We start from the raw sequence: 15,921 nt of genomic DNA on the forward strand, positions 1-15,921 counted from the left end.
AAACAAGCTAAACGAATTGCCCCCGCCAGAATACAGTACAAACAAGATATGGGTTATAATCACAAACCGGTGAACGCTCATTGTCGTCGGATCTGTTATCGAGGGTAGACGCCCATACACGTATCTGACGTCGGTTCGAGATGTTGTCAACTGCTGAGGAAAATGTTTTCGATGTTGTTGTAATTGGAGCAGGAATTGAAGGGTCCTGTACTGCTTATCAATTGGCGCGCGATGGCATCAAAACGCTTCTATTAGAACAGGTCAGGTACTTGGCATCTTTAGAAAATCTTCCTTGCTTTATTCTATTAGAGGGTATAATTACTGAGGTGTATGATTTAAATGACTAACAAAGTGTTTCACTCTGTACATAATGTTGCATTATACCGACCAAAATGATATTTCTATGAAAGTGATACCGTATTGCTATATACTACATATTAGCTTTTTCAAAGCATAGAGAAGTGAAAAGCCTTTTCTCGTCGCTTTTTAATTCATTTCTTTTCTATTCTTTATTATATAATCAGTATAGCCATCAAAAAGATTTTTGAAAACGCTTTCGCACGCATGTACGTTTTCGTCTCACCGACGTTCTAAGAGCACTTGAACAATACGATTATCTATATCTATATGGACACGTTCTATTGATTGGAGTAAAAAACAAGTATATATTGTCAGTTTCTGTACATTTCAGTTTTTATTACCTACCTCAAGAGGCAGTTCCCACGGCCAGACCCGGTGTACTAGGAAATTCTATTGCAATGAAATGTATATCAAGATGATGCAAGATGCATACGACGAATGGTCGACGATTGAAAATCTGACCGGGCAAGAATTATACAAGTATATATATTTAATATATCAGAAGGCACAACAGTGAATCCCCTTCACTGAGGGTTCGATTACATGTATAATACCTCAGTAAAGGTAGGCGAGCCCTGAATTATAGTAGAGATGATCAATCGAATCATATCCAAGGGTGATTTAGGGTGGACTCTGGTACCAAACAACAGTTTATCTCAGTAATGCCTTGTGCCAATGCTCTGTGAAGAAAATATCGAATAATAATCGTTGGTCGGTCGGTTGGTCGCTCTGACCGACGCAGGGGCCCCAATCTTTTACCCGAAGCGAATATGTTATAAGGGTGGATATTAATTCTCTTACAGACAGTCGGGGATCTTATTCGTCAGTAGGTATGAGAATGATAATGAAAGTGAATCGTTGAAGGAAATGATCGCCCAGAACAATATCAAGCACGAGGTTTTGACTAAAGACGAAGCTATTGAGCAGTTCCCTATGCTTAGATACGATGACGATGCTAATTTTTTCCTGCTTGAACACGAAGCCGGATTTTTGAAATCGGACGAGTGTCTAAATGCAGCGCAGGTAAGGCATGACTACTTCAATCCAGCTGGAAAGGGCGTGGGTTAGAGAAGTTCATTAAAAAGAAAGATTTCTATTATCTCATCCTTTCTAAGTTCAATCCATAAAAATGGATAATTCATTTCGACTTCTCGAAAGAATTGTTTCTCTTTTTGTATAAGAAACTGTTTAAGCGGTTTGGTGGAGTTCTGCGTGATGGTGAAATGGTACAGAATATCGTCCCTGGTGAAATAGTTCAAATACGCACGCAGGAAAATCTGTACACAGCTAAAAATGTCGTTATAACCGCCGGACCATGGACTTCCAAATTACTGAAACCGCTTCGAGTTCAACTACCCATCCAGGTAGGCAGAGTCACTCACATCACACAAAAAGGTTTCCGTACAACATACGATAAGCAATTTGGTGGCTGGGAATGCCATTTCTTCATCGGTGGTTTTCCTTTTATTCATTTCTACAAATCTTTTGACCTTTCATCACGGAAACCCAGCCTGATTTTGCGTTTCTTTGCAGCCTTTGCGAATACTGGTCTGCTACTTCAGAGAGAAAATCGCCGGAACGTACAAAATGCCACAGGTTCCGATTACACTTTACAGAGTTCAAAACAGAGATATCTTCACGATGCCACCAATCGAATATCCAAATCTCACGAAGGTACAGTTTGACAAAATGTCAAACCCGAGTTAAACGTCAATATATCTAACGGATCACTTTGGGACTGGCAATTTCTGCGTGTCCATCAGTATCCTATTCTATAAATACGTAGGTGGTATACTGCGATGGTCCAAATGTGGATCCCGATAACACTGATAGAAATCCAGACGGAAGCAAGGAGTATCTTGAGAAAATCTGCAACCACGTAAAAGATCATTTACCCGGTTTGGAACCCATACCGTCAATTATTGAGACTTGCATATTTACCGTGAGTCACTATACATATTGAATGCATATTTCATCTCGAGTACAAAATATTTGTTTTTAATGTTACCCCACAGATTCCAAAACGAAGTCCATATGAATACACCACTTTATCAAACCACTGACTTGTTTCCGTTTCATATTCTAACATTTCCGCAGATGACCCCTGATGGATGCTTCATACTTGATCATCATCCACAGCATAGAAATATTGTTATCGGTGCCGGATTTTCAGGTGAATTTGTTTATAATTTAAGACACGAAGATGATTTAATCAATTAATGAAATAATCGAAATACAAGGGTTCGTGGGCAGGATATAAGCGTAGTTAGTTACCATTGGTCAGAAGGTTGAAAACCCTTGTACCCCTTATATATAGGGAATAGTGAGAATGCCTAAAGCCCACCGCTCACGACAAAACGGAAACAAACATTTTGGAAACCATTTTTATCGCAAACGCACTCGACACAATGAGACGCTCGGAAACAAGTTTCTGTCTCCTGTTTTCGTGTTTCGTGTTACCTCTGCATTGTGTGCATTGGGTAACGTCAATCGTTTCTTTCCTCGTACCCTTAACCGATGTCTAATTTTCTTTCGTGACAGGTCATGCATTCAAGTTAGCGCCAGTAGTTGGTAAACTGTTGAAGCAGTTAGTTACCGGTGAAAAACCGGCTCACGATATGCGTCCTTTCAGCATGCAACGATTTGGCAAGATCCCGGAAACAAGGGCGCCGTATCAAGGCTTCATTATAGAGGCCTTGAAAATACCTTGAAATTGGAATGGGCACTTTGAAAAGGGCAAATTTGGCAATGTTAGGACTGCGAGCGAAACATTGGTTAGCGGGTTGACCAGTTCACCCCCTCTCTTAAATCCACCCTTGGCAAAGCATGCATTGGTTTGTGATTGTTAATTTTTCTAACCTGTATATATAAAACGATTAATTTTAATTAACAGAATAAATCATTACCGAATGTAATTACCGAAGGTAATACCGAATGTAATATTAAGTATCAATAAAGCTATTTTGATGATTTCTAATCTTAAAAATTCAGTGTGCTTGTGTATTCATGTATTCCGGAAAATTGTGTGAAAATCAACGAATATATTTTCGAAAGTAAAAGAAATACAACTTTATGACACGTTCGCAAAGGTGAAGCAAACCCTACATTAGATCTGACGTATCTTGATGCAAGAGATCGTAAATTATCAGCTCAAATTGGAGCGGTACCTATAGTCAACAAATTTGAAATTGGCCGATATCGTGGTGTAAAACTTGATAAAATGATGTCTTTTTTGTAGCGAACACGAGATTGAAAGTGAATTCTTAGTTTGAAGATTTTCCGTTTTATCAAATGGTTGATCCAAATTTTGCAAACCTTGTACAAATAAATGATACACTTTGATAAATGAACAAATAAAGAAATGATTGATAGGACAGTTGACTTACATTTTACCTTTGAATACCTAAATTCGTGATAGTCGAAAACAGGTAGAATAATATAAGTTTAATGAGGCTCATGAAATGAAAATAAAATCCCGCGTTTTGTGCAACAGCTGGACAGGTATGTTTATATAGCCCTTTTCACAGTCATCAGTTTTTGATTAACCACTGTAGTCAGTATAGACGGATGAACGCTTATTGTCGTCGTATCTGGTATCTCTACAGGGTTATAGTCGCCCAAATCTGGTGTCGGTTCGAGATGATGATTTCAACTGCTGGCAATAGCTTTTTCGACGTTGTTGTGATAGGAGCAGGAATTGAGGGGTCCTGTACTGCTTATCAATTTGCACGCGATGGCGTAAAAACACTACTATTGGAACAGGTCAGGCACTCGTCATCTATTTACTCTACGTTACTCGGGGTAAAGGTAAAAAGCTTTACAAATGATATAATTACCGAAGGAAATCATTAACAAGGTTATTCACCAAGAAATTCATGCGGACGCCTATAGTACATATTTCAGTGCTATACAGGCCAAAATGATATTTCTATTAAAGTGATACTCTTTCCTTTTTAAAGAACGTTTTTATTAGCGATTCGATGTGCACTAAAGTGATATACAGTAGTTACGTATATACAAGGTTTCTTTTTACGAAGTGAAAAGGCCGCTTTTTCTATTATTCTTTTTTTCTTCATTTTCTATTATATTATTTGTATAGGTATTGAACAGGTTTATGAAGTTACTTTTGCGCTTAACGTTCGTCCCACGTTGATTTTTTACATGTATTTCAACTAAACTCAGGTTATTTACAAATGACGATTAGGGCGTGATTGATTTGACACACAAGAGAAAATTTGAAAGAAAAATGATAGTAATTTATTTTTCATTTAACTTACATTTACATGAATGTTTACAGCAAAGAAACATGAATTATAGTTAAATGAAGGTAACGGTGAGAGCCTTATTAGGCCACTGCATCTTGGTGCTTAGAGTGCAAAGATGTACAAGTGCAGGGAATTGAAAAATGATAAATAATAACAATGCTGGCATATTGGAATGTTTTTTATGACAATTGGTATGAACATGCACACATTTCTTAATTCATATTCATTTTTGAGTTGCATTAGAACTTCGAATTTTAAAGAGGTTGGATTGACCAAAAAAAATGAGGGATTGAGCGCCATCTCACAATTACTGAAAAATTTACAACAACAAGATAAGAGCCTTTGGACTTAGGGTTATGTACGTGGACATACTTATCCTATATTTAAGACTAATATATATCGTAAGTTTCTGTACATTTCAGTTTTTATTACCTAGCTCAAGAGGCAGTTCCCACGGCAAGACCCGGGGTACTAGGAAATTCGATTGCGATGAAAGTTACGTCAAGATGATGCAAGACGCATACGGCGAATGGTCGACGATTGAAAATTTGACCGGGCAAGAATTATACAAGTATATATCTATTGATAAGACGGCGGGGTTTCATCACCATGCATCAGATACTTTTTGGATACTTGAGTAAAAGTAAGCGAGCACAAGATCCCGTGAAGATTGGTACCAAAAATTTAGTTTATCTCGGTGTAGTAAACTATGCCTTGTGCTAATGCTCGGTGATGAAAATAGACATACTGAATAATACATGAAAATCTACCAAATATTTGGTATTTACTTAAATATAGGTCGAAAATCAATTTCATGAAAGAATATTCGAATAGGGTTTTTACTCCCGCTCAACCATTGTTTATTGATGGATTGATTAATTTGTGTTGATTTAAACTTATTTTGCCTGCACAGTAATACGATGGATAATGATATAACAATATATAAGTTTATTTCTTTACTTAAAAGTACGTACGATACAAAAAAAGAAGCGGTTAACATTTCTACAAACACAAAGCAGTGCATCCAGTCTAACCGGTGCACTGGCCTCGATTTTTTACCCGAAACGAATATGATTATGTTATAAGCATGGATAGCATTTCTCTTACAGGCAGTCGGGGATGTTATTAGTCAGTAGGTGTGAGAATGAAAATGAAAGCGAATCGTTGAAGGAAATGATCGCCCAGAACAATATCAAGCACACGGTTCTGACCAAAGACGAAGCTATTGAACAGTTCCCTATGCTTAGATACGATGACGATGCTAATTTTTTCCTGCTTGAGCACGAAGCCGGAATTTTGAAATCGGACAAGTGTCTAAATGCAGCGCAGGTAAGGCATACGCCTACTTCATTTCGGCTGGAAAGGAGCAGGTTTAAATGGTTACATTTTCACTGAAAAGTGAATTTCTATTATCTTATCCTTTCTAAGTTCAATCCATAAAAATGGATTATTATTAATTTTGACTGCTGGAATATATGTTTTATTTTTGTATAAGGAATTGTTTAAGCGGTTTGGTGGGATTCTGCGTGATGGTGAAATGGTTCAGGATATCGTCCCTGGTGAAATAGTTCATATACACACGCAAGTCAATCTGTACACAGCTAAAAACGTCGTTATAACCGCCGGACCATGGACTTCCAAATTACTGAAACCGCTTCGAGTTCAACTACCTATCCAGGTAGGCGGAGTTACTTTCATTAAACAGCTAAAAATATGGTTTAGAACAAAAGGCCTAATTACCTTCAGTTATTGAAACTAAGTAGACCTAATTGGGTCTAATTGAAGAAACAAAGTATGCGATATCATTAATTTTTCATCGGTTTACCATTTCTATAAATCTGTAGACCTTTCATCACGAAAACCTAGCCTGATTTTACATTGTAGCCTTTGCGAATACTGGTCTGCTACTTCAGAGAAAAAATCGCCGGAACGTACAAAATGCCACATGTTCCGATTACACTTTATAAAGTTCAAAACAGAGATATGTACACGATGCCACCATTCGAATATCCAAATCTCACGAAGGTAAAGTTTGATAAAACGTCCGACCCTGGTTTATACAATAATCAACCGGACGTTCGACAGGCATTAACCATTTTCCCAAAACGTGTTCGTCCGGGCATCGCCACCCCTATGGCAGTACCGCGGGTATTTTCTTATTTAGAAATGAATTAGGGTGTTATGTCTGAACCATCAAGTTTAGACATAACTTCACTATTTGTGAAAAAGTGCTCGCCCAAACTGAGGGGTTAGGTACAGACAGCAGATTTACAGCAGCATTACTAACGGGACTTGGCATCTCCGATACATGTATCTAATTTGCACGATTCTCGTAGGTGGTATACTGTGACGGTCCAAATATGGATCCTGATAACCCTGAAAGAAATTCAGAGGCAAGCAAAAAGTATCTTGAGAAAATTTGCAACCACGTAAAAGATCATTTTCCCGGATTAGAACCAATACCTTCAGTTATTGAGAACTGTATATACACCGTGAGTTGATACTTATATACATATTGAATACACGTCTCGAGTACATAAATAAATTATGTAAATATTCAAGCTGTTCAATATATATCGCTTTCGAATGTAGCCTAATACATGTAGATTCCAAAAACGGGGTCCATATGGTTACCACTATCAAACCACTGACCTGTGTCCGTTTTTTCTAACATTCCGCAGATGACCCCTGATGGAAGCTTCATACTTGATCATCATCCACAACATAGAAATATTGCTATCGGTGCCGGATTTTCAGGTAAATTCGTTTGATTTCAGACACAAAGCTGATATAACGAATTAATGAATGAATCGAAATGCCCAGGATTTTTGGGTATGGGATAGTCTACTAGATTTCTTCGTATCCCTGCCAGGTTTATGATTTCTTCTTTCTTGACAGGTCACGGATTCAAGTTAGCGCCAGTAGTCGGTAAACTATTAAAGCAGTTAGTCACTGGTGAAAAACCAGCTCACGATATGAACGCTTTCAGTATGCAACGATTCGACAAGATCCCGAAAAGCACGCTATAGTTTCTCTATATCCCTACTATTTATTTGTAAATTTCGCATGAAACAGGCAAGATGGAGCCACAGCCCATACTGCAAGAGTGATATCAGATGTTCTAGGTCAGAATTTTGAAAAGAGAATCCTATCCCTCAAGAGTGATCATGGCTATCTCCCCTGTTCACCGGATCTGAATTCCCTTGAGTATTTCCATAATGACAGTGTCTACAAAAATACACCAACAAATTTTTTCGGCATAAAAAAAAACCTCGGCAGGTTATTCCAAAATATAGGGTCCAAAATGTGAGGACAAATCTTGTTAAAAGTGAAAATTCTACGGGGATTATCTTGTAAATTGTTTCAAATAAAATAATTGTTGATTAAAAGAAAAGACATCAATTTCATCAATCTAGTACTTTGGTATAAGTTTGGTGTGTTTGGCCTCGTCTGCAGTGACAAGCGTCGGTGTTTACACATAGTTTAGACCGGCAAAAACCGGTTCCAGTGTCCAGTGTCAGTGTAAATAGGGCTTCTTCTATCTTGAAAATAAAAGTAAAGAGAGCAATTCTTTATCGTGAAATAAATCTGAAACACCCTGTATAGCTCGTTCCAGTCACCAAGGTGTTTTTAAGGTCAGTATAAACGAGTAAACACTTATAGTCGTCGGATCTGTTATCCAGGGTAGTCGCCCATACACGTATCTGACGTCGGTTCGAGATGTTGTCAACTGCTGAGGAAAATGTTTTTGACGTTGTCGTGATTGGAGCAGGGATTGAAGGGTCCTGTACTGCTTACCAATTGGCGCGCGATGGCATCAAAACGCTTCTATTAGAACAGGTCAGGCACTCGTCATCTCTGGAAATTTTTCTCAATTTTATTGGACAAAGGGTATAATTACTGAGGTGTATGATTAACATGATTAACAAAGTGTTTTACTCATCGAATTTCATGCGGACGTCTGTAGTACATAATTTTGCATTATACTGACCAAAATGATATTTCTATTTAAGAGATTCGATATTTTAAAGCTATATGTACTTTTCAGTATTCCAGCTTTTTTAACGTGAATAGCCTTTTCTCGCACCTTCTTATTCATTATTTTCTATTTCACTTTATCATATCTATTGTATAGCCTTTTAAAAGTTTTCGAATATGCTTTTGTACCGTACTCTATGTGGACATATTCTATTTATCAAAGTGAAAAACAAATATATATTGTCAGTTTTTGTACGTTTCAGTTTGTACTACCTAGTTCAAGAGGCAGTTCCCACGGCCAGACCCGGTGTACTAGGAAATTCTATTGCAATGAAATGTATATCAAGATGATGCAAGATGCATACGACGAATGGTCGACGATTGAAAATCTGACCGGTCAAGAATTATACAAGTATTTATCTTTGATATATCAGAAGGCACAACAGAGAATCCTTTTCACTTCCATGGCTCCCTTACTAATAAGTCAGATACTTTTTTGATGATACCTAAGTAAAAGGAAGCGAGCCAGGAATCATATTCAAGAGTGAATCTAGGGTGGTTTCTGGTACCAAAAAACAGTTTATCTCAGTATAGTAATGCCTTGTGCCAATGCTTTGTGATGAAATAACTAAATAATGGATAAATACTCGTCCAGGTTTTAGCATTTATCTGAAATATTGGTTGCGTATCAATTTGGCCTGTCAATTACAAACCACCACACTTACCAGTACGAAACAGACTGCTGTTAATATTCTAACAAACACGAAGCAGTACATCCAGTCCGACCGATGCTCGGGCCTCAACCTTTTACCTGAAATATATGATTATGTTATAAGCATGGATATAATTTCTCTTACAGACAGTCGGAGATGTTATTAGTCAGTAGGTGTGAGAATGATAATGAAAGTGAATCGTTGAAGGAAATGATCGCCCAGCACAATATCAAGCACACGGTTCTGACTAAAAACGAAGCTATTGAACTGTTCCCCATGCTTAGATACGATGATGCTAATTTGTTCCTGCTTGAACACGAAGCCGGAATTTTAAGAGCGGATAAGTGTCTAAATGCAGCGCAGGTAAGGCATGCGCCTACTTCATCTAAGCTGGAAAGGGTACGGGTCGGTTTGAGTATGTTCTTAAAAAGTATTTCTATTATCATATCCTTTTTTATAAAATTCAATCCGTAAAGATCTTCTTTATTTTTCATTTCGACTTCTCGAATAAATTTCTTCTTTTTGTATAAGGAACTGTTTAAGCGGTTAGGTGGGATTCTGCGTGATGGTGAAATGGTACAGAATATCGTCCCTGGTGAAATAGTTCATATACACACGCAAGATAATCTGTACACAGCTAAAAACGTCGTAATAACCGCCGGACCATGGACATCCAAATTACTGCAACCGCTTCGAGTTCAACTACCCATCCAGGTAGGCAGAGTCACATCACACAAAAAGGTTACGCAGAACATACGATAAGTTATTTGGTGGCTGGGAATGCCGTTTCTTCATCAGTGGTTTTCCTTGTATGTCTAGAAATCTTTTCGTTCATCACAAAAATCCAGCCTGATTTTACATTTCCTTGCAGCCTTTGCGCATACTGGTCTGCTACTTCAGAGAGAAAATCGCCGGAACGTACAAAATGCCACATGTTCCGATTACACTTTACAAACTTCATAACAGAGATATCTTCACGGTGCCATCATTCGAATATCCAAATCTCACGAAGGTACGGTTTGACAAAATGTCAAACCCGAGTTTAACGTTGGTATTTCTAAAGGATTTTGGGACTGGCATCTCCAATACATGTATCTTATTTGCGCGATTCTGCAGGTGATATACTGCGACGGTCCACACGTGGACCCTGAAAATCCTGACAGAAATCCAGACGCAAGCAAAGAGTATCTTGAGAAAATCTGCAACCATGTAAAAGATAATTTTCCCGGATTGGAACCCATACCTTCAGTTATCGAGAGTGGCATATCCACCGTGAGTTACTACTACATATTGAATGCATATTTTAGCTCGAGTAAAAAATAAAACTTTTTCTGAAATAGTTTTCGTATGTTACCCAATAGATTCCTAAACTAAGTCCTATATGTAACTAAGAATACACCACTATCAAACCACTAACCTGTGTCCGTTTTGTCAAACATTTCCGCAGATGACCCCTGATGGAAGCTTCATACTTGATCATCATCCACAACATAGAAATATTGCTATCGGTGCCGGATTTTCAGGTAAATTCGTTTATAATTTCACACACGGAGATGATTTAGTGAATTAATGAAAGAATCTAAATACCAGGACCCAGTTCCACAGTCGCGAGTTAGAGTTAACTCTGAGTTAAAGTTAGTTCATTTTCAATGTTTTAATCCAGAGTCAAATCTTAACTCAGAAATGTTGAACTGGGCCCAGTGTTCTGGGCAAGATTTAAGCCATTTAAGATTTTATTCTTTTATAATTTCACACACGGAGATGATTTAATGAATTAATGAAAGAATCTAAATACCAAGATTTCTGGGCAAGATTTAAGCGTAGTCACTTTCAATCGGTCAGAAGGCTGGAAACCTCTGTACCCCTTGTATGGAGAACAGTGAGAATGCACACGTCTGCACGGAAATCGACATGTTTGATCTCGGAAACATTGCCATTGGCTCCCGAAACCATGTTTCTGGTTTCTCGTAAACGCACGACACAGGGACACGCTCGGGAGCAAGTTTGGCCACAGGTCTCCTGTATTCATCTTTCTCTGCGACATGTGCATTGGGTTCTACAACGGTAATCGTTTCTTTCTTCGTACCCCTAACCGATTTCATTATTTGTCTTTCTTGACAGGTCATGGATTCAAGTTAGCGCCAGTAGTCGGTAAACTGCTAAAGCAGTTAGTTACTGGTGAAAAACCAGCTCACGATATGAGTCCTTTCAGCATGCAACGATTTGACAAGAACCCGGAAGGATTCTCTGTAGGGGCCTTGAAAGGACCTTGAAATTGGTGCAAATTGTGATGGGCACTTTGAAAAGGGCAGATTTGGCAATCCGAGGGCTGCAAGCGAAATATTGGTGGCAAATTCTAGTGGCCTCTCGCAGAATCCCCTAAATCCGCCCTTGGAAAAGTATGATCAATTAGTTTCTCTATATTCCTACTATTATTTATAAGCGCAAACTTTTTTCTTAAACTGTAACCATTAAAGCGATTAAGTTCAGTTAACAGAATAAATTATGAATCCATTATATTACATTTAAAGCTAACTCAAAAGTCTATGGACGCCTTTAAGAAAAAAAATACATTTATGCATGATATCATATGACGAGGATCAATAAAACCTATTTAGATGATTTTAATCTGGTCTTCTTTCCTTTTAAAGAACAATTTTATCAGGCAATTCGCCACTCCATTTTCTCAATCTTATTGTTGAGACAAAGTGTTGTGTCTATCGTTATCATAATTATTATTATTGTTATTATTATTATTATTTTTATTATTATTATTATTATTTTGGATCTTAATGAATCAACAATTAAATTGCACTTATTGAATTTGACTGAAAACTAGTCCCATGGGCGTCACCGGGAGCTCCTACATAATGATCCCTTTTCGTGCTCCTTTTTCTGACTGAGAAGTAGTTGACATAAACGACTATTGATCGGCACTCGTGTTCCCCGGTTGTTCCCGGTGTCCGACCTTCCCGCGGAAAATCTTGGCGATATCCATGAGTCCCAATTATTACGTTTTTTTTTTTCAATCAGTCTTTTTTTATCATGGAATCTTGCACGATTGTTGATAAATAGAATGAAATTTACTAAAGATAGAATGTTGATATGAACGCAATTCGCGAAATATCCCTACTGCGGTATTTTAGTTCACATATTTACCGTCAACCATGTGTATAGGGGCAGCACTTGCCGGTTAAGATTTCATATACCTACTGTGGCATGCAATTGTATATATAGCGCAATTATTATAGCTACACCTTAACACTTTTTTGATTTATACTACACAACAACCTACAACTTCCAAATACTCCAGAGGCCAGAATCGAGAATGTCCCAAAGAATCGGATTTTGGTCACAGCTCTGGCTAAACGTGCGGAAATCGTGGGGAATTCACAGGGCGCGTGAAAAGTTTATCGGTTCCGACTATTTGGGCAACACGTATTACGAGCTTGAAAAAAGTAAGAAGATCACGACAACAAGGTGACAACACAACACCACCATCGTCATCGATCACACACATCCTCTCCTGCCTGGACTGCTGAAGCCTAACTGAAGAAGAAGTTCTTTGACGACCTCACGTCATTTCAGTATCACATTTTGAAGGCCTAAATATCTAAAGAACTAAGATCGCTGGGCGTTGTCGTAGAAAATTGTTGAACCCATTACCAACTATTTCGGTCATAATAGTGTAATATCTGGCCGCTGCACGGACTGCCATTGATTTGTTTTCAATTGTTGCGGACCTTGTAGCATAGCAACAATGGTCCGTTATTTTCAAATTAGAGTGATTGTTTTTTAAGTGTCACTTTTTAGAAAAACGTGACTTGAAAATATTCACCGGTGTAAAACTTTTTTATTTTTCAAGATAGACCATCACAACCAGCAAGAAACTAGTTGGAAATGTTCTGAAGTTTTCATTCATATAAGATATGATAAACGGAATCTGCTGTCTTTGAGTAAATTATAAATAATACAGCGCGAGCTATCCTCGGGCCAACTCTCAAATTTGTCTCAAGTTCACGGTTAAATGTAAATGATGAAAATTATCTTGATTTTCTCAATTTCAGCGGGGATTGGTAAAAAATATCTTATATTTACAGAATCTATAAGCAGAATCTTTAACTCTATCATCCTCTATTGTCTTTGAATAACGCTTGGAAATCGTACCGAAAGCATGAAATTTCATGGGTTTCTTGCAAATGTGAAAGGATTTCTGTCCCTTTTTTCATAATCAAAAGTAAAAGTTTAGAATGCGTTAGATATTCTTCAAAATTAGTCCATTTGACGCAGAAAGACAGCCACAACATGAATCTATCAGCACTTCGACGATTTTTTAATCAATTTTCATCTACTTTAATTTTGTTCACAAGGACTATAGCATTTTCAATGACGCGGAGCCAAATTTTATTATTGCATTGTTGCACATGCGCACATAGCGATGTTCCAAAAAGTTGGTAATGAAATTTATTGCGATCACCATCAATTTTACAAGAAAAACATTCGCTCTGTGACTATGCCTTGGTGTAAGTCTTGTACCTAGCCGTCACTCCCCAAATAACAAGTGATAGGGAACCTGTAACAACGACTAGTATTCAGACTACCTTGGTGAGGGAGGATAGGGTCATACATCAATGAATGCTTTTATCGATAGCTTACTGACTTGGTATTAATCGGGGCTAGCTCAGGGTCCAAATACAGTCCCTTCCCACAGCACAGTATTCTAGAGTACCCCAGAGAAGTCAAAACAAGTTTATTTGAGTTCTATACATACCCCGAGCAAAACTGATGTACTTTTCGATTAATTTTACAGGTGAAAGTGAACGAGCAAAGAAAAGCCGCTACGTGAAATCTCGCGATGGAGACGAATGGAATTCTCCCAAGATACCCACTGAATGGGATTGTAAGTTTGTCCATGTGTGAAAATAACTCAGTTACGAGAAAATCAATTGGATTTCTTCCCATTATTTCAGTTCATCTAAGAAAATTTAGAGTTAGGTTTTAGAGTTAATCCTTTCGTTCTACTAGGCCCAGATGAACATTGGTTGTATCGTCTGAAATGCATTCTGTTTGTGAACATGGAAGAAATTGGGAACAAAGATTCATTCTATTTCATCCCTACCCCTAAGGACTCTCACCTCACTGCATATGGTGAAAAATGAATCCGTTAAATTCAAAGCAAATTCTTTTCCAGCATGGCTCAGAGGACGGAGAGAAGACCCGCCATCCTTGGAGGTACGTACTACTCACTACAAGTACACTTATAAACTAATTCGAAATGACCAAAACATTTTTCAGAGGTCTTGATTGATTGAAATGTTCTTTTTATTTTAAGGAAGTTGACTTGAATCATCAAAAGATGCTGGCGAAACAAGCAAAAGCTCGCGAGCTAGAGGCTCATGATGAATTGGTACTGTCATAACCTGTCAGGTCAATTTGGCAAGCTATTGTGATTTAATATCAATTTTTATATATATATATATAGGTACAACAACAAGATTACGAACAGGGAAATATTCAAAGGAACCTTCCGTCAAAAAACAAAAGTACGTGCGAATTGTTCTGATCTTCCCTGTGAATCTATTTGGTTGATCTCATCTGAATTGATGGCATATAGACCAACTGTCACTAGACTAAGTCCATAGTTTATCCATAGCATAACGTTGTAGTTGAACTCGGTCAAGTAGTCATCAAATAAGTAATCGCATTCAATCCAATCATCATTATTCTAGAGTCCCAATTGTATTTCTGGGACTGATGAAATTCATCGGGATTATGAGAAATCCGAATTAAACATTGTATTTAACTCTTTCAGTGCGGTGTATGAATCGGTGAAGGATTTTGCTAGTACACCGCACTGCAGTGTATTAGTGTAATAAGTAATTAGTTTTTATCTCTTTTGAAAGATGGCAGCACCTGTCAAACATAGTGAAATATTAGTTACTAACGATACACTGCACCACGGTGTGGACGCGCTATAGTGGTATTCCCGTTATTCAACGCATTAGGGCAGAATTTTTCAAAATTTTCAAGATTGAGGATTATTGGTTTGCTGTATGTGAAAACTTAACGCCATTTTAATGAGCCACATGTGAACTGAAAAAGAATGCCCATTCCGGGCACCGGTACATAGAAAGGTAATGGTAGGTTTACTCTACTTTTAGTTGTTGTTGCTACTTTACACCCTTCTCCTTGTAGGCGCTTTTCCGCAGTATCCCGAATATAGTTCTGGTGATATGAAAAAAGACTCGGGCAGCTGACCTCATCATTTGCTACGAATATTTTAGATGCTGATACACTAGAAAAATCGTCACAGGAAGCATCAGTAACATTAAACATTGACTGATACTGTGCTTGGAATGACTTGGATGATAATGACTGTTTTCTAGTCGTCATAGTTGGAATAAATAGAAGTTTGTTAAGTTATGAAAATCTTTTTAATTTTTGTTTGTGTGTGCATTCTAGCGATGTTCAAACTAAGCCGAATATCATGGGCTCTATTTGGTGTTGCGATGATGTTCTGATATATCAACTACATGTATATTCATATTAGACTCAATGTATAGACTCTGGAGATCTTTGTCGATCATTTACCTTCGTGTGAACAT

At 37.8% G+C, this 15,921-nt stretch overlaps 3 protein-coding genes across 4 annotated transcripts; all 3 read left to right on the forward strand.

Annotated features, from left to right (window-relative positions):
- The first annotated feature begins 95 nt into the window (after nt 1–95).
- On the forward strand, nt 96–8,003 carry LOC141899698 (peroxisomal sarcosine oxidase-like). Of its 2 annotated transcripts, XM_074786137.1 has the most exons (14): nt 200–260; nt 525–566; nt 692–840; nt 1,164–1,383; nt 1,542–1,724; nt 1,894–2,034; nt 2,147–2,302; nt 5,048–5,196; nt 5,735–5,954; nt 6,121–6,303; nt 6,510–6,650; nt 6,962–7,117; nt 7,307–7,382; nt 7,524–8,003. In XM_074786137.1, the coding sequence occupies exons 3-14, from the start codon at nt 764–766 to the stop codon at nt 7,652–7,654; spliced, it is 1,833 nt and encodes a 610-aa protein (XP_074642238.1). In that variant the 5' UTR covers nt 200–260; nt 525–566; nt 692–763; the 3' UTR covers nt 7,655–8,003. The 2 variants fall into 2 exon arrangements, with proteins under 2 accessions (XP_074642237.1, XP_074642238.1); XM_074786136.1 differs by lacking the exon at nt 525–566 and having other exon boundaries at nt 96–260.
- Nucleotides 8,004–8,345: 342 nt separating this feature from the next.
- Nucleotides 8,346–11,589, forward strand: LOC141899027 (peroxisomal sarcosine oxidase-like). Its single transcript, XM_074785179.1, has 8 exons — nt 8,346–8,465; nt 8,867–8,940; nt 9,601–9,679; nt 9,848–10,030; nt 10,188–10,328; nt 10,433–10,588; nt 10,764–10,839; nt 11,438–11,589. Exons 1-8 carry the CDS (start codon nt 8,346–8,348, stop codon nt 11,587–11,589), a joined length of 981 nt encoding a protein of 326 aa, XP_074641280.1.
- Nucleotides 11,590–12,579: 990 nt separating this feature from the next.
- LOC141900164 (NADH dehydrogenase [ubiquinone] 1 alpha subcomplex assembly factor 2-like) lies at nt 12,580–15,725 on the forward strand. Its single transcript, XM_074786932.1, has 6 exons — nt 12,580–12,774; nt 14,127–14,216; nt 14,508–14,548; nt 14,649–14,723; nt 14,799–14,859; nt 15,512–15,725. Exons 1-6 carry the CDS (start codon nt 12,645–12,647, stop codon nt 15,571–15,573), a joined length of 459 nt encoding a protein of 152 aa, XP_074643033.1. The 5' UTR covers nt 12,580–12,644; the 3' UTR covers nt 15,574–15,725.
- Nucleotides 15,726–15,921: the final 196 nt, after the last annotated feature.

Source organism: Tubulanus polymorphus, chromosome 2 (genome assembly GCF_964204645.1).
Source record: "Tubulanus polymorphus chromosome 2, tnTubPoly1.2, whole genome shotgun sequence".
Lineage (NCBI taxonomy): Eukaryota > Metazoa > Nemertea > Palaeonemertea > Tubulaniformes > Tubulanidae > Tubulanus > Tubulanus polymorphus.